The 20178-nt window shown below is 40.4% G+C and overlaps 1 protein-coding gene across 2 annotated transcripts in view; it reads right to left on the bottom strand.

Moving 5' to 3' along the window:
• The window catches only part of PIP5K1B (phosphatidylinositol-4-phosphate 5-kinase type 1 beta), a 305606-nt gene that overhangs the window by 110327 nt on the left and 175101 nt on the right, over window positions 1-20178 (bottom strand). For both annotated transcript variants that reach the window (XM_007969425.3, XM_007969424.3), the window contains exons 6-7: window positions 9807-9959; window positions 4246-4545 (exon numbers count right to left, since the gene is read on the bottom strand). In XM_007969425.3, coding sequence (XP_007967616.1) covers window positions 4246-4545; window positions 9807-9959 — 453 coding nt within the window. The remainder of the gene's footprint in view (window positions 1-4245; window positions 4546-9806; window positions 9960-20178) is intronic.

Below are 20178 nucleotides of genomic sequence, written 5' to 3' on the forward strand. Positions count from 1 at the left end.
CCAGCAAAGAGGCTACAGCAAAACTCCAGGTGATGAATAACCAGCGTCTCAATAAAAGCAGTGGCTGTGCCTACAGTGAGGAGAGGCAGATCCATGAGTTATTTGGCAGACAGACTGGGACATGGTGATTTTACTGCATACAAAGAAAGAGGGAGAGGAGGGAGGAAAGAGTAGCTTCAGGGTGCAGATCTGGGTATCCGGCTGCACGATGGTCATGTTCCCTCGGTCACAGAAGACTAGAAGAGGTGCAGGCCTGGGGGAAAATGAAGGGGTACCTGGGAAGAGCAGTTTCCAAATAGGACATGTATCTCAGCTTGTCTGTCACGTGGGAGCCATTAGGGATGGTTTGAATAAATCCTGCTTTCTGGTTTTGATAGCAAGTGATCTGTGATGTCTTTGTAGTACTCGATGTCACTACTCTTTCCCTGGGTCAAATTCACTTGTGGGTATGGATGGCTGTGGCAGTGAGTATATAGAAGGTCAGACCAAGGGATAGGAAACCCTTCAGGAAAGGGGACTGATCATTTACATATCAATTTCCCCCCCACCACACACAACCAATGGGGAATAGCAATGTGGAGATGGGGTGTGGAACCTGCATCTGGATGCCTGCTTTTGGAAGGAGCTCTTTGATCCTGTGGGGGAATTGGGCTCAGCAGGGTTAAGGCATAAAAGAAGATCGATTTTCCAGAATAGTTCCAAGTGGGCAATGTGCTACATGGAGGAGTTGGTCAGGAATGAACCATCCCAAAGGGCAGGCTGGTATAGTAACACAGGGGTCTGGGACTGGGCTTGGGGAAGCCAGGCAAAGGGACTCAGGGGTTGCCACAAAGATGCCAGGAGAAGATGGCATGTGTCAGGAGGACTCAGTGCAGGATGAGGCTGTTCAGGTCTTTTCAGACACAGAGCTCAGAAACAGCAGCTCTGATTGGCAGTCAGGGAAGCAGTCCACGGGGAGCAGGGAATAAGGTTGGTCAAGCTGGCCCTTCCAGCCAGCACTCATGCTAAAGGAAATAGAACCCTGGGGTCTGAGATGTCAAGCCAAAATATGAAAGGAGAGGTAGGGGCACCAAGAAGCAGGGAGAGGTCAGCCACAGGTTAAGAGGCTTAACAAATCTGTCTGGGAACAACAAAGAAGCTGGGGTCTAAAGGTCTGGGATTCTTGGATTTGCTACTGCTAAGCCTTTAAGAGCTCCCTGGCACCACCAGAAAGGGTATTCTGACAATATGTGGCTCTCATATTATGTGGCCACTTTCCTCTTCTACCCCACATGCTCTCCCTATCAACTGCCCCAAAACCGAACAACTATAGCTCCCAGAACACGTTGTGGTATTTCACACCCATTGTTTCATACCTATTTTCTTTCCCTAGAAATATGCTTCTACTGCTTTGCCTACCCGGAGAAAGCTTCTCATCCTTTAAAAGCAAGCTACAATGTTCCCTACTCTAATCCTCACAATATAATATCATTGCACATACTAGACTGTATGGCAATTGATAAAAAATAAAGGTCATGCACCTCATGCTTGGCATGTAGTGTGCTTGCAATATGTGCTGATAAGTGAATAGAAGCATATATCCTAATATGGGTCTAGTTCACCTTTCTCTGCCTGGGGTGCTGACACAGTAATACATTCCTCTAACTGGTTTGTTTCCAGAGCCTTAGCCATACTGTCTAACAGGCATTTTAGCAGAAAAGACTCCTGATTGATAGGTGCTGGCCTCAGCTCAGACCAACCTTGCAGCCCCTCTGGGTCTCTGCAGTCCCTCAGCCAGCACAGAGGCTCAGCTCTGCAAAGCAAAGGCAATAGTGGGACAATGTCAACCACATATCCTACTGCAGTCATCCAGTGAGTTGGCCCTTCAGAGGATGACCTGAAGAGAGAGACGTAACTCTAGGAAGGGGATTCTGAGCCTTGGGGGAGGAGGAAGAGGAGGAACAATGGGCTCCAAGAGATTCATGATCCATCACGAGGATGGGCATCTTTTGGGGAGAGGACAGTTCACAGCATTCATACGATTTATTAAGAGGCCCTTGACTATTAAATATTAATATTCACCATTCCAGAAATACACTTTGCTTGAGGCAGCTCTGCTCAGAGCACCAGCTGCTGAATCCAGATCCCAGAGGACTTGGTCATGGTCAGGACAGATCAGGGAAGGAAGTTGAGTTCCCCTACAGCTCAGCATTTACACACTCCCATACCATCCCAAGAGAAGCCTTTCTCAAGGCAGATGTACATATTTTAAAGAATGTCCATGATCTGTGTCTTGTACAACTTCAAACGCAGTGAGTAAGAGGGAGTAAGGCTCAGGATACCTCTACCTTGACCTTTATGTTCCTTAGAACAATAAACCTGCCAGAGAATAAAAAATAAAAGGCAAATCTCCAGGGTCTCATTCGTGATGAAAAATTTGGTTTGACCTCGCGGTCTCAGTCCTGAGCTCAGGAAACGCTAATAAATAGACAAATCCTGAGTAATGGCTCTTTTACATTTGCCTTTTTTTTTTTCTGGCAGAGAAGCATGTGGTGTTAGAAGGCAGCAGATAAAGGCTTTCCATACTAAAGGGGCAAGAAGCACACAAAAGAGAAAGCAAACCTAAAACTGGAGAGGCTGACACTAAACTCTGGGGAATTGAGAGTCACTTTTTACCCACATTCTGTAAAGGGCAGAAAAAACACAGGAAAAAGGTTTCTACTAAAATATGTGTGTTTTGTTTTTACGTTTTTTGACTAGAAAAATATGCATCACTCAAATCCACTCAGATATCTGAATATCTGCTGGACGTTTTTTGTTTGTCTGTTTGCTTGGTTCCTACTGTTCCTTCTCTGAGTTCTGAAAAGATAATTTAAAAAGAATCCTCAGAGTGAACCTTTAAGTTTTAGTTGTTAGAAGCACATACCTTTGTACCCAAACACATGTGGGCTCTGTCATTGACTTGCTAAGTAATCTGGATAAGTTTCTGAATCTCTTTAAGAACCCAATTCTTCAGCAATGAAAATGGAAGTATGAATAGTACTGACTTCAAAGAGCTGCTGGGGGAATTACGTGAAATGATGCATTAAAAAATCTTAGACTAACCTGGCATACTATAAGCATTCAATAAATGGTAGCTAAACAATAGAAGTAACATCTCTGTCAATAAAGAAAAACAATTCTAAGGACACATTTTTGTGCACAATCATGCAAGCTATAACAAGTAGAAAGGAAGAAAAAGAAACAAACAAAAAAACAGAAACAGTAGGCCTGTGTTCTTTAGTGAAAATTCCCTGCTTTATACCTTAGAAGGGGTGTCAGACTGTCTTCCTCACCTTCACGTGAGTTCGGGTCCAGCAGAGAAGTGTCCCCCCTCCCCTATAACAACATGGGTCATCCGTCCAGGCCCATGGAAAGTGCAGAAAACCACAGCCTGTGCCATCATGCTTTCTGCCCACCTCCACTACCCAGCTTAGCCAAGTGGCTGGATGGTTCTCCTATGATCATTATCCTTCAGAAGCTATTAGCACTGCATTTGTCTTTTCTCCAAAACAATTTTTATCTCTTTTCACCATGTTAGAAAAAATCTTCCCTTAGTTTTTCTTTCTTTTTTTTTTTTTTTTTCTTTTCTTTTAAAGCAAAGCGACTTGGGGGAATTCCTCCACACTTTGGACAATCACTCCAGCTAAGTTTGCAGGGAATGGTGTCTGCCCTAATTAGCAAGCTTCATTCCTGCTCACCTCTTACTCAGACCACAAAAAATAATTTCAGCAAACGTTCTGCTCACGTCAGAGTTTTGCATCCATGCTGATCTCTAGGGAGCCATTATTAATCCCAAGTACGTTTTCTCTAAATGTGTCTCCCAAATTCGAGTCCTACTTCTTCCAAGATTTCTATATGGCTTTTCTTACTCAACACTACGTTAAACCAAAATTCTATTTCTTTCTAGTTAAACTATCTTCCCCATAGCGGAGAAAGAAAAGAAAACAAGGCTTTCTTGTTTCATTTTATCAAAGAAAGCTGACTTAGCTTATTAATTATAAATAAACAACAGAGATGTAGGTTAAGGACTCTAGATAACTCCCTTATCATTTACCAATTCCTTCAGTATCAGGGAAGCATGGCTTGGCACCAGGATTGGGAAAGATAGGATTCCACATGTCCGCCACTTTGGACATTCCTTATTTCTATGCTTTCAATAAGTGGCAGCCACAGTTTACACGAGCACAGAGTTCAAAGAAAATCACAACAATCAAACTTCCTTACCCGGCAGTCTCTCTGCAGTGTTTTCATAAGCGCGTTGTATGTTTCTGTATCAAAATACAACCCTTCGTGCATGTCTTGCAGGAAGTCTAAGTCCTTAAACGTGGGGTTGGATTTCTCTCTCTCTTTACGGGATGCTCTCCGCTTATACGTTGAGCCTTTCAAGTCATATGTAAAGTGCATTCTCATGGAGCGTGGCAAAACGTTGTTCATCACCACAATCCTGATATTAATGCCTCCTGATTGCATACAATACAGTCCGTAAAATTTTGGCAAAAGAGTCCTTGGATTCTGGTTTAAATTCTAGAAACCAAAACAAGAAAAATATATTTACAATCTTCTATTTTGACAAAATAATGTTCCACTAAAGATGTGTTTTCATGCTGATATGATAATTAAAAATGGAATGTGATGATCTTTATTAATGTCCATTACTAAAATTTTGCTGTTTCTAATCTATTTCTTAAGTCTGCTTATTGGACACCAATTTTATTATTCTAAACTCAGGGCAGTGAAAGTGACTGAATTGAAATTGGACATAATGTCCCAAATTGGCTCCAACTAAAAACAGGCAAGGAATTGACTGGTGCCATGAGTGACTATTCTCTAAGGTAGCTAAAGAGAAAACGAATTGCCAAGGTATAAGGGATGAACATTTAAAATTTTAATAGCTCCTGCAAAACTGTCTTCCAAAATGGCAGACCAATTTACAACCACACTATGTAAGATTGTACATAGATTTTCCCGTCACTCTTACCAGTGCTGAATAATACCCAAACTTTAAAATCTTTGTAAGCATGATTAGTGAAAAATGGAAACCTGTTTTTAAAAATTTGAATGCCACTGATTATTTATGTATTTTTAGTCACCTTAAAGAAAATTTTGCTCATTTTTTTTCTGTAGGTTTTTGTCACTATTGACATTCTTGATATATTCTGGATATTTATCATTTCTCTCATCTATATGGGGTAGTTTCTTCCAGTCTGTTGTCTTTTTTATTATTTAAAAAAATAGGGAGGCCAGGTGCTGTGGCTCATGCCTGTAATCCCAGCACTTTCGGACGCCGGGGCGGGCGGAACATGAGGTCAGGAGTTCGAGACCAGCCTGGCTAGCACGGTGAAACCCTGTCTCCACTAAAAATACAAAAAATTAGCCTGGTCTGGTGGCATATGCCTGTAGTCCCAGCTACTCAGGAGGCTGAGGCAGGAGAATTGCTTGAACCTGGCAGGCAGAGGTTGCACTGAGCCGAGATAGCGCCACCGCACTCCAGCCTGGGTGACAGAGCAAGACACTGTTTCAAAAAAAAAAAAAACAAAGAAAGAAAAGAAAGAAAGAAAGAAAGAAAGAAAGAAAGAAAGAAAGAAAGAAAGAAAGAAAGAAAAGGGAATACATACCTATTTTTGTTCCCTTTTCAAGTAGATAAGAAATTAGTTTACAAAAGGGCATGTATTCAATGAAAAGTGTCTCCGCTATCCTTGATTCTTCCCCCAATTCTCAACATTTGAGAAAACCACTGCTCTCACATTATTTCATTCCAGAAATATTCAATGAGCTTATATTAATTTTGTGTCTGGTACTTTTTGTTATATAAATGTGTTGCCTTTAAAAAAAATTTTTTTAAAAAATTTTTTGAGAGACGGAGTTTTGCTCTGTCACCCAGGCTGGACTGCAGTGGCATGATCTTGGCTCACTGCAACCTCTGCCTCCCAGGTTCAAGTGATTCTCCCGCCTCAGCTTCCCAAGTAGCTGGGACTACAGGTGTGTGCCGCCACGCTCAGCTAATTTTTGTATTTTTAGTAGAGATGGGGTTTCACTATATGTTGGCCAGGCTGGTCTCAAACTCTTGACCTCAAGTGATCCTCCTGCCTTGGCCTCCCAAAGTGCTGGGATTACAGGCATGAGCCACTGCACTTGGCCTAAATGTGTTGCCTTTTGATGTGGTCATATTTTTTTACTTGTTTCTTATTTTTGTGTGTGTGTGTGTGTTTGCTTTTTGTTTATTTTTTTTTTTGAGACAGAGTCTCGCTTTGTCACCCAGGCTGGAGTGCAGTGGCCGGATCTCAGCTCACTGCAAGCTCCGCCTCCCGGGTTTACGCCATTCTCCTGCCTTAGCCTCCCGAGTAGCTGGGACTACAGGCGACCGCCACCTCGCCCAGCTAGTTTTTTGTATTTTTTAGTAGAAACGGGGTTTCACCTGGTTAGCCAGGATGGTCTCGATCTCCTGACCTCATGATCCGACCATCTCGGCCTCCCAAAGTGCTGGGATTACAGGCTTGAGCCACCGCGCTTGGCCTGCTTTTTGTTTTTAACAAAGCTTTTTTATATCCCAAAGTCATAAACTTTTCTTTTCTTCCAAATTTTTAATAGTTTTGGTCATTACAGTTGGTTTTTACTCCCTATGGAATTAATTTTGTGTGTATGCGAAAGATCTGAAATAGAGAATTTAATTTTTTCCTCAAATAGATACTTATTGAACAGTCTGACATTTTCCAATTGAGTTTAAATCCCCCCATGTCAATACAATAAGTAGATAAATTCACATAGATCTATTTCTGAACACTTTATTTGAATCCATTAATTTATCTGTCTAAAACTGTACTCATCCTACATCCTTAACATTAGTTACAGCCTTACAGATTTTTGGTATATGCTATAGCAGGCCTACTATTTTTCTTCTTTTTCAGAAATGTTTTCTCCATTCTTACAAACTTTCTGTTTGATTGTTCATTTTAAAAAACATTCTTCAAATGAGACTTGCTCGCACTTTCACAGAAATCGGTTTTGTCAAGCTATGTTGAAAAATCCTATTAGAATTTTTGCTTGGAATTAGACTGGATTTATAAGTTGATTTGGGAGCAGTTGAAATCTTTACAATACTGAGTTCAGGAACAATGCATATTTCTTCATTATTTCAGATCTTTTTTATGTCCTTCAATAACATTTTGTAGTTTCCTTCATATTGGGTTTGTAACATTTGTTTTTATAGATTCAAGTATTTTAGCATTTTTCTTATTACATTCTTTCTGAACTGATTATTGTTTATGTTTTCCACGTACTATATCTTGCTTTCCCAATCAGAATTACAGTACTCACATGACTTTATTTACTTATTTCTTTATTTTTCTAATAATGTTCATTATAAGTTGTTGTCGTCATGAACAGGATCTCTTTTTTCTCTTATATTCTCCTACTCTATATCATCTATATAATGGAATATAATGGATTTTGTAGATTTATCTTTTATCCTGCAAATCTGCCACAGTCATATCACTTCTAGAAATTCCTGATTTATTTTCTTGAAGGTTTGCTCATTTTGAATTCTGTCATTTAAAGAGAACAGTGCTTGTACTTATTTTGTATTTCTTTTTGTACTCAAGACTCAATGCCAGAATTTCTAGCAAATTTATCAGAAAGGACTATTGATGGGAGGGTCATTCTGGTCTATTCCTATTGTTTCTAGAGAAAGGATTCTTGTTTTTCTCTATGAGCTATTACAGGAACTTTTGGAAGACTGATAAATGTACAACTTGTGTATTCATTTATTTACTATGTTTTTTTTAAAAAAAACTCCCCTGCCACTTTTTAGAATTTTAATTAAGCAAAGATGTTGAATTTTGAGGGCCTTAGCTTCTCCTCATCTATTTGGGTAACCACATGATGTTCACATTTTTTCTTGTTAATGGGATGGATTATATTGTTATACCAGCTTACATAATTGGGATAAAACCACTTGTTCAGCTAAATTTAATTTTTCTTTTTTTTTTGAGACAGGGTTTTGCTCTGTCTCCCATGCTGGAGTGGCTTGATCACAGTTCACTGCAGTCTCAACCTTCAAGGCTCAAGTGATCCTTCCACTTCTCAGCCTCCCAAGTAGCTGGGACCACAGGTGTGTGCCACCATGCCTGGATAATTTTGTATTTTTCTTGTAGAGATGGGGTTTCACCATGTTGCCCAGGCTGGACTTGAACACCTGGGCTCAAGTGATCTACCCACCTTGGCCTCCCAAAGTGCTGGGATTACAGGTTGAGCCACCATGCCTGGCTCTTAACTTTTTTTTTCTAATTTTAATTAAATACAAGTAGTCACACATGGCCAATGCAGTTTTACAAGAGGACAAGTATATTTGAGCTCAGAATTATGGAATTTTAAGATTTACTAATTAAGCAGGTTATAAAATAATATTATATCAATTTGATCCTAATTTCAGATAATTTTAAAATGTGTGCATGAACAAAGTATAATTGAAGGCACATATAACAAATTTTAGTAATATGTATTTCTAGGAAAGAAATTATAGTTAGTTGAATTTTTTTTGGCTTTTATATATTTTCTGTTTTCTCTAAAAAAAAAAAATACTTGTTCAGCATTGAAATCTTTTAAAATCTGCCTGCAGGCCACTAAGATTTTTATTGAGATTTTTGATTTCTATACTTCTATATGAGATTAATTTAAGTATTTAATGCTGTGTCTAGCAGATTTTGGAATAAAATTATATTTTTACATAAAATGATTACATGGCATCTCATGAATGAATTTTTAAAAATAAAGATGACATTTATCACCACTCATAGCAAGTGACTGGCAGAACTTGAGCTTCTGAAATCCAGACAGCTTCATGTAGCCCTTCCAATCATAGAAAATTAATAACTGTTATGAAAGTACAATGAAACTGGAGGTATGAAAATGACTGGACGATTTAGGAAAAGTGGGGTTAGTTTTGAAAATTTTGGAGTAAATGTGTAGTAAATCCATCCAGGCTAGGTTACTGTTCCTTTGTCTCTAAAAGATTACATGAAAGGTGATTTTTCACATTATCATATTTACCTATGAAATTCTAAATTCTGAAGTCTAGTAGCTGGGAAGAGCTAACATAGAATATGTGCTGGTGTATTAGTGTAGGGGTGAAAAATGCATTCTCTGGAACCCTTTCCGCTTGTGTAGCCCCAGCTCTGCAGCTCTCCAGTTGAATCACCCATGGCAAGTTACTTAATTTATCTTTGCCTCAATTACCTCTTCTATACAATGGTGATCATTGTAGTATCTAAGGTTGCTGTGAGGATTAAATGAGTTAATGAATGCAAAGCACTTAAGGCCTTGCTTAACATGTAATAAGCGAACAATGAAAGTTAACCATTTATACGATTACTGCGTACTGGCTGCAAAGAGCTTTGCAACACATTGCTTCCTTTATCTTTCCTTTATTATATATCCTGTATCCTTGCTTTATCACAACAACTATGTAAGATAAGTCTTTCTCAGCTTTCAAAGACTGAGGGAGCTAAGGCTCACCAGTTATGCTGCTTACTCAGGGTCACACAAGTAATTATTGGCTGGGTTGGGATTTGAACTCAGGATTGTGGGATTCAACAACTATGCTCTGCCATTCAGTTCTAGTTTACTTTAAAACACCTATTCAATGAATGTCATAGCATAATTTAAATGCAGAATAAAGCTTACCAAAGAGAAAGAAACATGCCTGAGTCATTGAAAAAACAACAGAAAAAAACTGTTGAGGAAAGTAATTAAACTTCAAGTAGAAGCTTTCACGATGTGCAGTTCCTTACCATGTAATAGCCCGGCAGGAGCTTCTGAAGAAACTCAGCTTCTTTGTGCTGAACTGTTTTGATGATAAATTCATCATCACTGGTCACAAAAAACAAGGATCCACTGGCTCCAGGGTTAGACAGTTCTATTAGAGGTTCACTGCAGATGGAATACTAAAAGAGTAAACGAATAAACATTAAAACATACACTTGATGTACGTGATGCCTCCAAGGAGGACAATCACAGCACTGCACATCTTGGCTACGTTGAAACAAGCAGCTCTCTCTATGGGCTTTAAAAGAGGTTCCACATATACCAAGAAGGCTGTCTGTGAGATTTCTACAGATTTAATTGGTCTGTTTATCTTAATAATTCTATGATGAAAAACAGACATACACTCTTTACCCCCCGAGTCATGCAATAGCATCATGAATCATCCTATCTGTCCAATGAGATAATTCAAACAGTCGTGTTGACTAAGGTACTTTGTTTCCAGCAAATGTCCGTAAAATAACAAGTGAAGATGTGATCCGCACTGTGTTTTATCCCTTGAACACCAACCCTATTCTCTTTTCATGGTTTTCCCAGAAGATGTCATCTACTCACGGTTTCAACAAGGAGATGACTTCAACATCTGTATCTCCAGCCCAGATCTTTCACTAGGGCTCAAGACCTGTTCATCTAACACTTTAATAGACATTTCTATTTTGGTTATACCACAAACAATTTATATGCAAGAAGTTCACAATCAAGTTAATCTCAAGGCTGTGATTAGCCCATATGGTGCCTTTGTGGTAATTAGAGAGATGCAGCTCTGGGCCAGGATACAAAGTTGGTGAGTAGACGAAAGGCTGGGGCCGGGCGTGGTGGCTCATGCCTGTAATCCCAGCACTTTGGGAGGCTGAGGCGGGTGGATGATGAGGTCAGGAGATCAAGACCATCCTAGCTAACATGGTGAAACCCTGTCTCTACAAAAAAATACAAAAAATTAGCCTGGAGTGGTGGCACGCGCCTGTAGTCCCAGCAACTTGGGAGGCTGAAGCAGGAGAATCGCTTGAACCTGGGAGGTGGAGGTTGCAGTGAGCTGAAATTGCACAATTGCACTCCAGCCTGGGCGACAGAGTGAGACTCTACTCAAAAAAAAAAAAAAAAGAACAGCTGGATTCCAGTCTCCACTCCTTCCCCTCGGCCAGGTAGGAGAGCTTGAGCAGTGCACAGCCTGCACAACTGCACATGGTGACCCTAGATCATCTGCTCCCTGTTCTCTGCCTTTCCCTCTTTTCCCTTAGAGAATGGAAGCATTATTGCCTTGTTCCCCAAACCAGAAACTAGGGCATCATCCTTGACTCATCACATTTTCCCATCTTTCCTATCCAGGCTGTTGATGCTGCTTGCTCACTTCTGCCAACACCCTAAGTCCAAAGGTTTCATCATTTCATGCCTGAATTGTTATGGCAAGCTTCTGGTCTTAATTTTCCACGCTCATCCCCTCCAGTACATTCACCAGGAAACTAGGCATCTTTCTGAAATGCAAATCTCTTCACATTTTTCTGAGTTTTCTGGGCTTTCACATCTTTTGCAGAAAGACAAACATTGCACGTTCTCACTTATGTGTGAGATCTAAAAATCAATGGTTCTTAACAGAGTTTTCAAGGCCATGAATGACCCAGCCTCCTCCCCAGCCTTCTCTCTCATGACTTCCTCCTTCAACTTTAGCTCTAGCCACAGAGACTGACTTCTTATGTTTTTTTTTTTTTTTCCAGTTTTTAAAAAATTTATTTATTTATTATACTTTAAGTTCTAGGGTACATGTGAACAACGTGCAGGTTTGTTACATATGTATACATGTGCCATGCTGGTGTGCTGCACCCATTAACTCGTCATTTACATTAGGTATATCTCCTAATGCTATCCCTCCCTGCTACCCTCTCCCCACGACAGGCCCTGGTGTGTGATGTTCCCCATCCTGTGTGCAAGTGATCTCATTGTTCAGTTCCCACCTATGAGTGAGAACATGCGGTGTTTGGTTTTCTGTCCTTGTGATAGTTTGCTCAGAATGATGGTTCTTAAAAGTGCTGCATACTCTCAACTCCCAGGCTTTTGTGTTGTCCTGTGCCTGCGACAACCTCCCTTCTACTTTCACCTGCCTACCACTCATTGTTGTATTTAATCGGCATTTAAAAAATAGCTATTGAGCATCTGCTATGTCCCAGGCATTCATAAAGCTTATATCCCAGTAGGAGGAAACAGACAGTAAACAAGTAAATACGTTACACATCAGAATGTGGTAAGTGCAGGGGAGAAAAAATGGATCACAGAAAAAGCAGCAGAGAACACCAGCAAAGAGTGAGGAATGGGTTGCAGTAAATTCCAAATAGGGTGGTCACTGGAGGCCTCCTTGCAAAGGTGGCATTGGAGCAGAGGTTGAGACCAGGCAGCAAGCCACATGGCTATCTGGGGAACAGGCACTTCAGGCAGAGGGAAGAGCAAGTGCAAAGGCCTGAGACGTGGTGGGTTCAAGCCACAACAGGAGGCCAGTGGCTGGAGCAGACAGGGCGAGGAGGAGCCCTGAAAGGGATGGAGCCAGAGAGGGCAGGGGGACAGACCACATCCAGTGCTATAGGCCACTGGAAGAACTTTGTTCTTTTCTCTAAGGGAGCTGAAAGGCCACTGGAGGGTCTGGAGCAGAGGACCTCTCTGTTGGGTTAGGAAACCACTGTAGAAGGACAAAGGGAAGATGCAGGGAGCATAATTCATAAGCTGCTGCCACAGCTTCAGCTTTCAGTGCCTACTGAGACAGCACTTGCTCTGGAAAACTCTTCCTGGTTCCATGGATAAAAGATCAATTGCTTCCTGGCCCTGGATATTCTCATCACAGAAGTCACCACAAAATCCTGCAATTGCCTGTTTCCTTTTCCCCGAGTGGCAGAGATTGTAAAACTCTGTGCAGCAGAATCTGTGACTATCTTACACTGTGATACAGTTCCAAGACCTGTGCCTTCGAACATGGTAGGTGCCTACATACGTGGTAGGTACTCAAGAAATTTCTGTCAGATGGCTGAACGCCACCAACAATTGTATGGCTGTAAATATCACCAAAAAATGCTAAAAACCAGCAAAGAGGTCTGTTTTTGGTTTTATTAAACTCAGTGTTTATTAACTAATAATCCACATCATTGACTAGAGAAACACTGGGTGGCAGAGAAAAAGGTAAAGAGGCCACGCAGGTGTGAGATAGACCCAGCCTGGCAGAAGCAGGAGCTTAAAGAACCACATTGTCTTTAAATTTTTCTATTTTTAAATTTTTGATTGACAAACAATGATTTGTTTAATTTCAATTTTTTTTTTAAATTTCAATAGCTTTAGGGGTACAAGTGGTTTCCGGTTACATGGATTAATTGCATAGTGGTGGAGCCTGGGATTTTAGTGCACCCATCACCTGAGTAGAGGACGTTGTACCCAACAGGCAGTTTGTCATTCCCCACCCCCTGCCCACCCTGCCTCTTCTAAGTCTTCAAGGTCCATTATACCATGTCTTTGCATACCCACAGCTTAGCTCCCACTTAGAAGTGAGAACATGCAGTATTTGTTTTTCTATGAGATATAATAATTGTATACATGTACCGGGTATGTGATGTTTTTTGATCATGAATACACTGTAGAATGATCAAATCAGGATAGCTAACATATCCATCACCACACACACTTCTTTGTGGTGAGAATATTTAAAATCCACTTTACAAAATTAATTTAGAAAGATATACATTATTAACTATAGTCACCTTGCTATACAATAGATCACCAGAACTGATTTCTTCCATCTAACAGACTTTGTATACATTCGCCAGCATTTTCCTTGTTCTCTATCCACGTCCTACCACCTCAGCCTCTAGTAATCACCATTCTCCTCTACTTCGATGAGTTCAATTTTTCTAGATTCCACAAGTGAGATCATGTGATATTTATCTTTCCGTGCCTGGCTCATTTCAGTTAGCACACTGTCCTCTACGATCATCCATGCTGTTCTAAATGACAGAATTGTGTTGTTTTTAAAGGCCGAACAGTATTCCATTGTGTATATATATCACATTAAAAAATCCATTTATCCTTTGATGGGCATTTATGTTGTTTCCATCTTTCCCATTGTGAATAATGCTGCAGAGAACATGGGAGTGCAGACATTTCTTCACTGTACTGATTTCCGTTGCCTTGGATAGATACCCAGTGGTGGGATTGTTGGATCATATGGTAGCTCTATTTTTAGCTATTTGAGGAACCTCCCTACTGTTTTCTAAAACGGCTGTATGAATTTACATTTCTACCAACAGTATACGAGAGTTCCCTTTGCTCCACCTCCTCATCAAACACTTGTTATCTTTTATCTTTTTTGATAATAACCATTCTAACAGGTGTGAGGTGATATCTCACTGTGGTTTTCTCTCATGATTAAGAATGTTGAACTTTTTTTATGTATCTATTGGCCATCTGTATGTCTTTTTTTAAAAAAAGACAAGGTCTTGCTCTGTCACCCAGGCTAAAGTGCAGTGGCCTGATCACGGCTCATTGTAGCCTTGACTTCTCCAGGCTCTGGTGATCCTCTCACCTCAGCCTCCTGAGTAGCTGGGACTACACGCATGTGCCACCATGCCTGAATACTTTTTTGTATTTTTGTAGAGATGGGGTTTTGCCATGTTGCCCAGGCTGGTCTCAAATTTCTGGGCTTAAGCAATCCACCTGCCACAGCCTCCCAAAGTGCTGGGACTACAGGGGTGAGCCAGCATGCCTGGCCTGTATATATATGTGTGTGTGTGTGTGTGTGTGTGTGTGTATATATATATTTTGAGAAATGTATATTTAGGTCTTTTGCTCACTTTTAAATAGGGTTATTAGTTTTCTTGTTATTGAGTAGTTTGAGTTCCTTATTTATTTTGGATATTAACCCCTTACCTGATGCATTATTTGCAAATATTTTTTCCCAATCTGTAGATTGTCTCTTCACTCTGCTGTTTCCTTTGCAGTGCAGAAGCTTTTTAGTTTGATGCAATCCCTTTGATCTCTTTTTACCTTTTTGCCTGTGCTTTTGGAGTCACATTTAGGAAATCACTGCCCAAATCAATACTGTGCAGTAGTTTTTCCCTATGTGTTCTTCAAGTAGTTTTACAGTTTCTGGCCTTCCATTTAAGACTTTAATCCATTTTGAGATGATTCTTGTTTATGATGTGAGGTAAGGGTTCAATTTCATTCTTCTGAATGTGGATGGCCAGTTTTCCCAACACCATTTCTTGAAGAGACCATCCTTTCCCCATTGTGTGTGCTTGCCACTTTTGTCAAAAGTCAATTGACTACAGATGTGTGTGTGTGTGTGTGTTTATTTCTGGACTCTCTATCCTATTCCATTGGTCAATGTGTCTGTTTTTATACTAGTACCATGCTGTTTTGATTACTACAGCTTTGTAATATAAACAGCCATATCTTGAGGATGTAGGCATCTGAAAAAACATCAAGGCTAAAAAATCCCAAAAGTTTTGTTCTGAGCTTGTGAATACTTAAGTCCCTAGCACAGAAAAACCTGAAAGGAGGGAGAGTGAAAGAAAAAGTGAGAGGAGGGAGAGAGAAACTAGCAGAAACATGATTAAAAGGTAGTTTCTAGATATGACCTTTTACATTATTTTGCTTTGAAAATACTGACGATAAAGGAAACAAAATTATCCAAGAAAAGAAAGAAGCAAGTGTTTGCTGGCTTCCTAAGTCACTGGCAACTTTCATCTTCCACTTCCCCTTCATTCTGTTAGCCTTGCTTCTCAACAATCTCTTACTAAACAGCATTAGAGCCTAAGCCCACAGATGAGTTGAGGATAAGTTAGGAAAACAGAAATAGCTATCAGACTGCAGACAGGACGCCAGAAAAACCAAGAGGAATCAGAGAGCGCTTGCCCAGCCATGTGTGCAGACAAAGTGTTCTTGTGGACGAGCGACTCGTGAAAAGGGCATGAGATTTGTACCAGTTGCTAGTTATGTGATCCTGAGTAAGGAATTTAGCATCTTGGAGTTTCAGAAGTCTCATTTCTAAAAATAAAGGTAATAATATCTACTGGAAAGTTACTGGAAGTTTTTAGTGAATGCTTTTGAAATCCCTGGCAAAGACTGACCACGTATTGCTGTTGTTAACTGTATGACATGATCACACACAGGTGAGAGAAGCACATGGCCTATAATATACTCATTCCACAGGCAGGTAAGGAAGAGCTGACACCACCCTAGGATGCACTGAGGTTCTCAGCCTACTACCCATGACTTCAGGGTGATCCAAAGAGACACTAAAGCATTCTGAGTGAAGCAAGAAAATGTTGGGTTTCCCATTTACTCACGAATTTGGGACCCTGGAATATAAAGGTGTAGACTCCAAGCTCTCATAAAAAGTGAAGGCAGACCCTAGACTCTCTTTAGGAATTTGGATTCTTTGTTCCATGGCATTTGAATTCCTGACGCAGAACTTCCTTATGGGTAGGAGTTTATGTTGTGAAAATATGAAACCAACAAAGGATGCAGCAATTAGAGGCTGCAAAGAGAGAAATTAGGGGGGTGATCCAGAAAGAGGTGTCTAGAAAAAACTGGATTCAGACTTAAACATCTGCTCCCAATTAAAGTCTCCAATTCTTCTATAAGCAGTGACATTAAAAAAAAAATGTAGTGACATAATATGAAGGCTATTTCATTGGTTACTACACTGTCAAATATTCTTTTATTATGTCATTTATATATAACATGAATGAAATAATAAATTGTTTTGATCCACTTTAATAACCCTTTGGGGGTATTCATGGCCCAGCATCAATGTGCAATAAACTGTGATTATGAAACTGAACAGGAGTACCACCATTATGCTGTAGAATTCTATGGTTTCTCACTCTACAACTCAGTTACTACATTCTCTTCTAAGCCACCTTCTTTGCAACATTGCCTCTTAAGAGCAAATGAAGAGGAGAGAAGGGAACATTTTAATTAGTCATGATCAAAAGCCCCCATGCGTGCTCCTGGGTTTTATGCACCTTCCAGGCACTTGTCATGTGTGCAAGCTGTTCTAATGTATTCATGCTCTTGCTTCTATTTCCTGCAGGGTCTCCCTGCTATACCCACTGGAGAAAAAGAAAAAGCAAAGCACAACCCAGCTGGGCCCTGCCAATGTAAATTAACAATGTAAACTTGCCCCATGTGGCAGAGATAATTTTATGTGCCATTTCTTCCCCTGATAGTATGAAATATTCACTCTGCTCGCTTTCTTATTGGTGCAGGTGAGCCTGAAAAGACTCATGTAAGTTCTACTGGATTTTTGAATAACCAGGCACATGACGGAGAAGGAAAGAACCCATGGCTGATTGCCCAAGCAGAGATGGGAATGCTCTGGGGCCATTTGGCTTTGCCTTGGGAGGTGTTTGTCTAGGAAAAAATAAGGAAGAAGGAAAGTTTGCACTGCCGTATGTGCAGAAGCTCCTTCACCATACTGTTTCACAATCCAAATTATGCATGTTTCAACATGAAACTTGTTATCAGCATGCACAGGGTAAATTTTAATGGGACTGAGAACATAAACAGAATAATTCAGGCAGGAATCCAGATGCAACAGCAAAAAACTAAGTAGAAATACACACAAATCGCAGGTATTCAATATTACACCTAAGTATGGAGTTACCAACGGCTAGAGATTGTTCCCACACCCCCAACTTACATCACTATATCTTCACAAGTGTGGGTTTGAGTAGCCCCAGTTTGCCAGCCACCATGATGCACTTTGTGATTGGCACTGTATCCTTTGTTTCTTCACAGGGTTTTTCAAGCAATGTCTTATTTCCTATTTCTGTGCTTTCCTTTAGCTAAACTCTTCCAAAATGTGTTTTGTTAAAGGTGTTTGACTTCTTTCGGCTGTATTCTTCAGAATGGACAATCACAGGTCAATGGGCTAGGGAGAGGCTAGCTTGAGTACATATTTGCTAAGAGGTCTGTGATTCTCATCAAATATGGGAAGCATGAGGCCAGCTGGTGAAGGGTCTTCAAGCTCTTGGGGAAGGATGGGGAGACCACTGTTTGGTCTAGGCTCTGTCCCCACCAGTGTGTGTAACCTTGGGCATCTCCCTTTGCTGATCCCAGCTTCAGATTCCTCATCTGTAAAATGAAGGATTGAGCTAAAAAGTCACTGAAGGTTATTACACCTGACACTCAAGCATGCTGTGTCATGTAAACGACCCTTTCCTCATCGATCACACTCCAGATCATTAGGTGTGGCCCCAGATAGAGCGGTTTGGAGGTGAGCTTCTAGACACTCCAAGGTTTGTTGGGGAACCACCTCAGTCCTGTGCTACAGGTGTCCCCAGTGCAGGCACAGGTGGGTGGCAGCTGCTGTTGGGGACCAGGTAGTCATGTTTAGCTAGGGCCACTGCCTTTGTTCTGTTTCTTGCAAGCCCCAGAGATGTGTCTAGTTACTGAACCATGTGCATGGTGAATGAGGGAGGTGGACAAATGGAATCAAACAAAAACACACTTACGTACCTGGCTCTATCTTTCTCCCATCGTCTGTGTGTGTGTGTGCGCGCGTGTGTGTGTGTACGTGTGTGTGCATGTGTGTGTGTTACAGACGCAGTCTTGCTCTGCCGCCCAGGCTAGAGTGCAGTGGTGCAATCTTAGCTCACTTCACCCTTTACCTCTGGGGTTCAAGTTATTCTCCTGTCTCAGCTAACCAAGTAGCTGGGACTACAGGCTCATGCCATCATGCCCAGCTAACATTTTTGTATTTTTCGTAGAGATGGGATTTCGGCATGTTGGCAAGGCTGGTCTTGAACTCCTGACCTCAGGTGATCCACCTGCCTTGGCCTCCCAAAGTGCTGGGATTACAGGCATGAGTCACCGCACTTGGCCTCTCTCTACCTTTTAAGTTATATTTACATACATAAAAGTGAAAAGAAATTGTGAAATTAACACTCATGTATCTATCTTCCAGCATCAGCTCATGAATGGTAAACTCATTCATAGTGAAACTCTAAAACTACAAAAATTAGCTGGGCGTGGCAGCACATGCCTGTAATCCCAGCTACTCGGGAGGCTGAGGCAGGAGAATCACTTGAACCTGGAAGGCGGAGGTTGCAGTGAGCTGAATTCAGACCTTTGCACTCCAGCCTGGGTAACAGAGCAAGACTCCATCTCAAAAAACAAAAAATAAAAATAAATAAATAGCAAAATTTGAATTAGAGAGGAGGAATAAATGTGGGAGATTGATTCTACATGGTCACTATAGATAATAATAATATATACTTGAAAATTGCTGAGAGAGTAGATTTTAAAGATAAATGCTTGAGATGATGGATATCCCAATTACTCTTATTTGATCATTACACATTGTGTATAGGTATCAAAATATCACATATACCTCCAAAATATGTACAACTATTATATATCATTTTTTTAAAAAAAGGAAAAGTTCCCACCACAAAAAAAGTGATGAATATGTGAGGTGAAGAATATGTTAATTAACTTGATTGAGCCATTCCATAATGTATACACACATCAAAACATTGTGTTGTATACCATAAAAATATACAATTTTATTTATCAATTCAAAAATTAATCGGAAGGATTATATACTCTAAATGGGTGAATTGAATGCTTTCTGACTTATATCTCACTATAACTGTTAAAAATAAATAAATTGAATGTCCCCAGCCCCAAAAGAAAAATCTGAGGGAAGTAAGGCAGCAGAGTGGTTGGAGGTCTAGAAGAAACAAGATTGGCCATGAGCTGATCATTGATTGATCATGAATGAGTTTAATATCTAGTCAATCTTTATATTTCCTTAGTTTCCTACAATTTAGAAGCTTGTTTATTTGAGTTGCCTGGACCTATCTGTTAATGTTAATAATGTTGCTGATAAAAACTCTTCCCTCCAGCCGTATTGGTCCACTAAATATCCTTCTGGAAACTGAATACATCCACATCTCTGGTTCTACAGTGCCCCTTCCAACACTTCACCCCCTGAGCATCCATCTCTTTTCTACCTTTTAAAATCCCTTGTAATTTTTAAGGCACGGTTAAAACCACACCTTGCTCATAAGAAGACCTCCTAATCATCACCCCAACAAAGAGAAAGACCTCTACCTCAACCCTAGAGTATTTCATGTTTTGCTTCAGTTTTTACATGTATTGCCTGGTAGAGTTGATTGGTTTTCTACATAGACAAATTAGTATTCCAGTTTGATTTTAAGTTCTTTGTGTGTCGTGACTTGTAGTTTTTTGAATTTCCCTACAACTATTAGCAAAGTGTTTTAGATATAATAGGTGTTCAAAGTGTCCACTGATTGATTAATTTACGTTTTGCCAGTTACAGGCACAAGGACTTCTCGCGTG

This window comes from Chlorocebus sabaeus, chromosome 12 (assembly GCF_047675955.1).
Source record: "Chlorocebus sabaeus isolate Y175 chromosome 12, mChlSab1.0.hap1, whole genome shotgun sequence".
Lineage (NCBI taxonomy): Eukaryota > Metazoa > Chordata > Mammalia > Primates > Cercopithecidae > Chlorocebus > Chlorocebus sabaeus.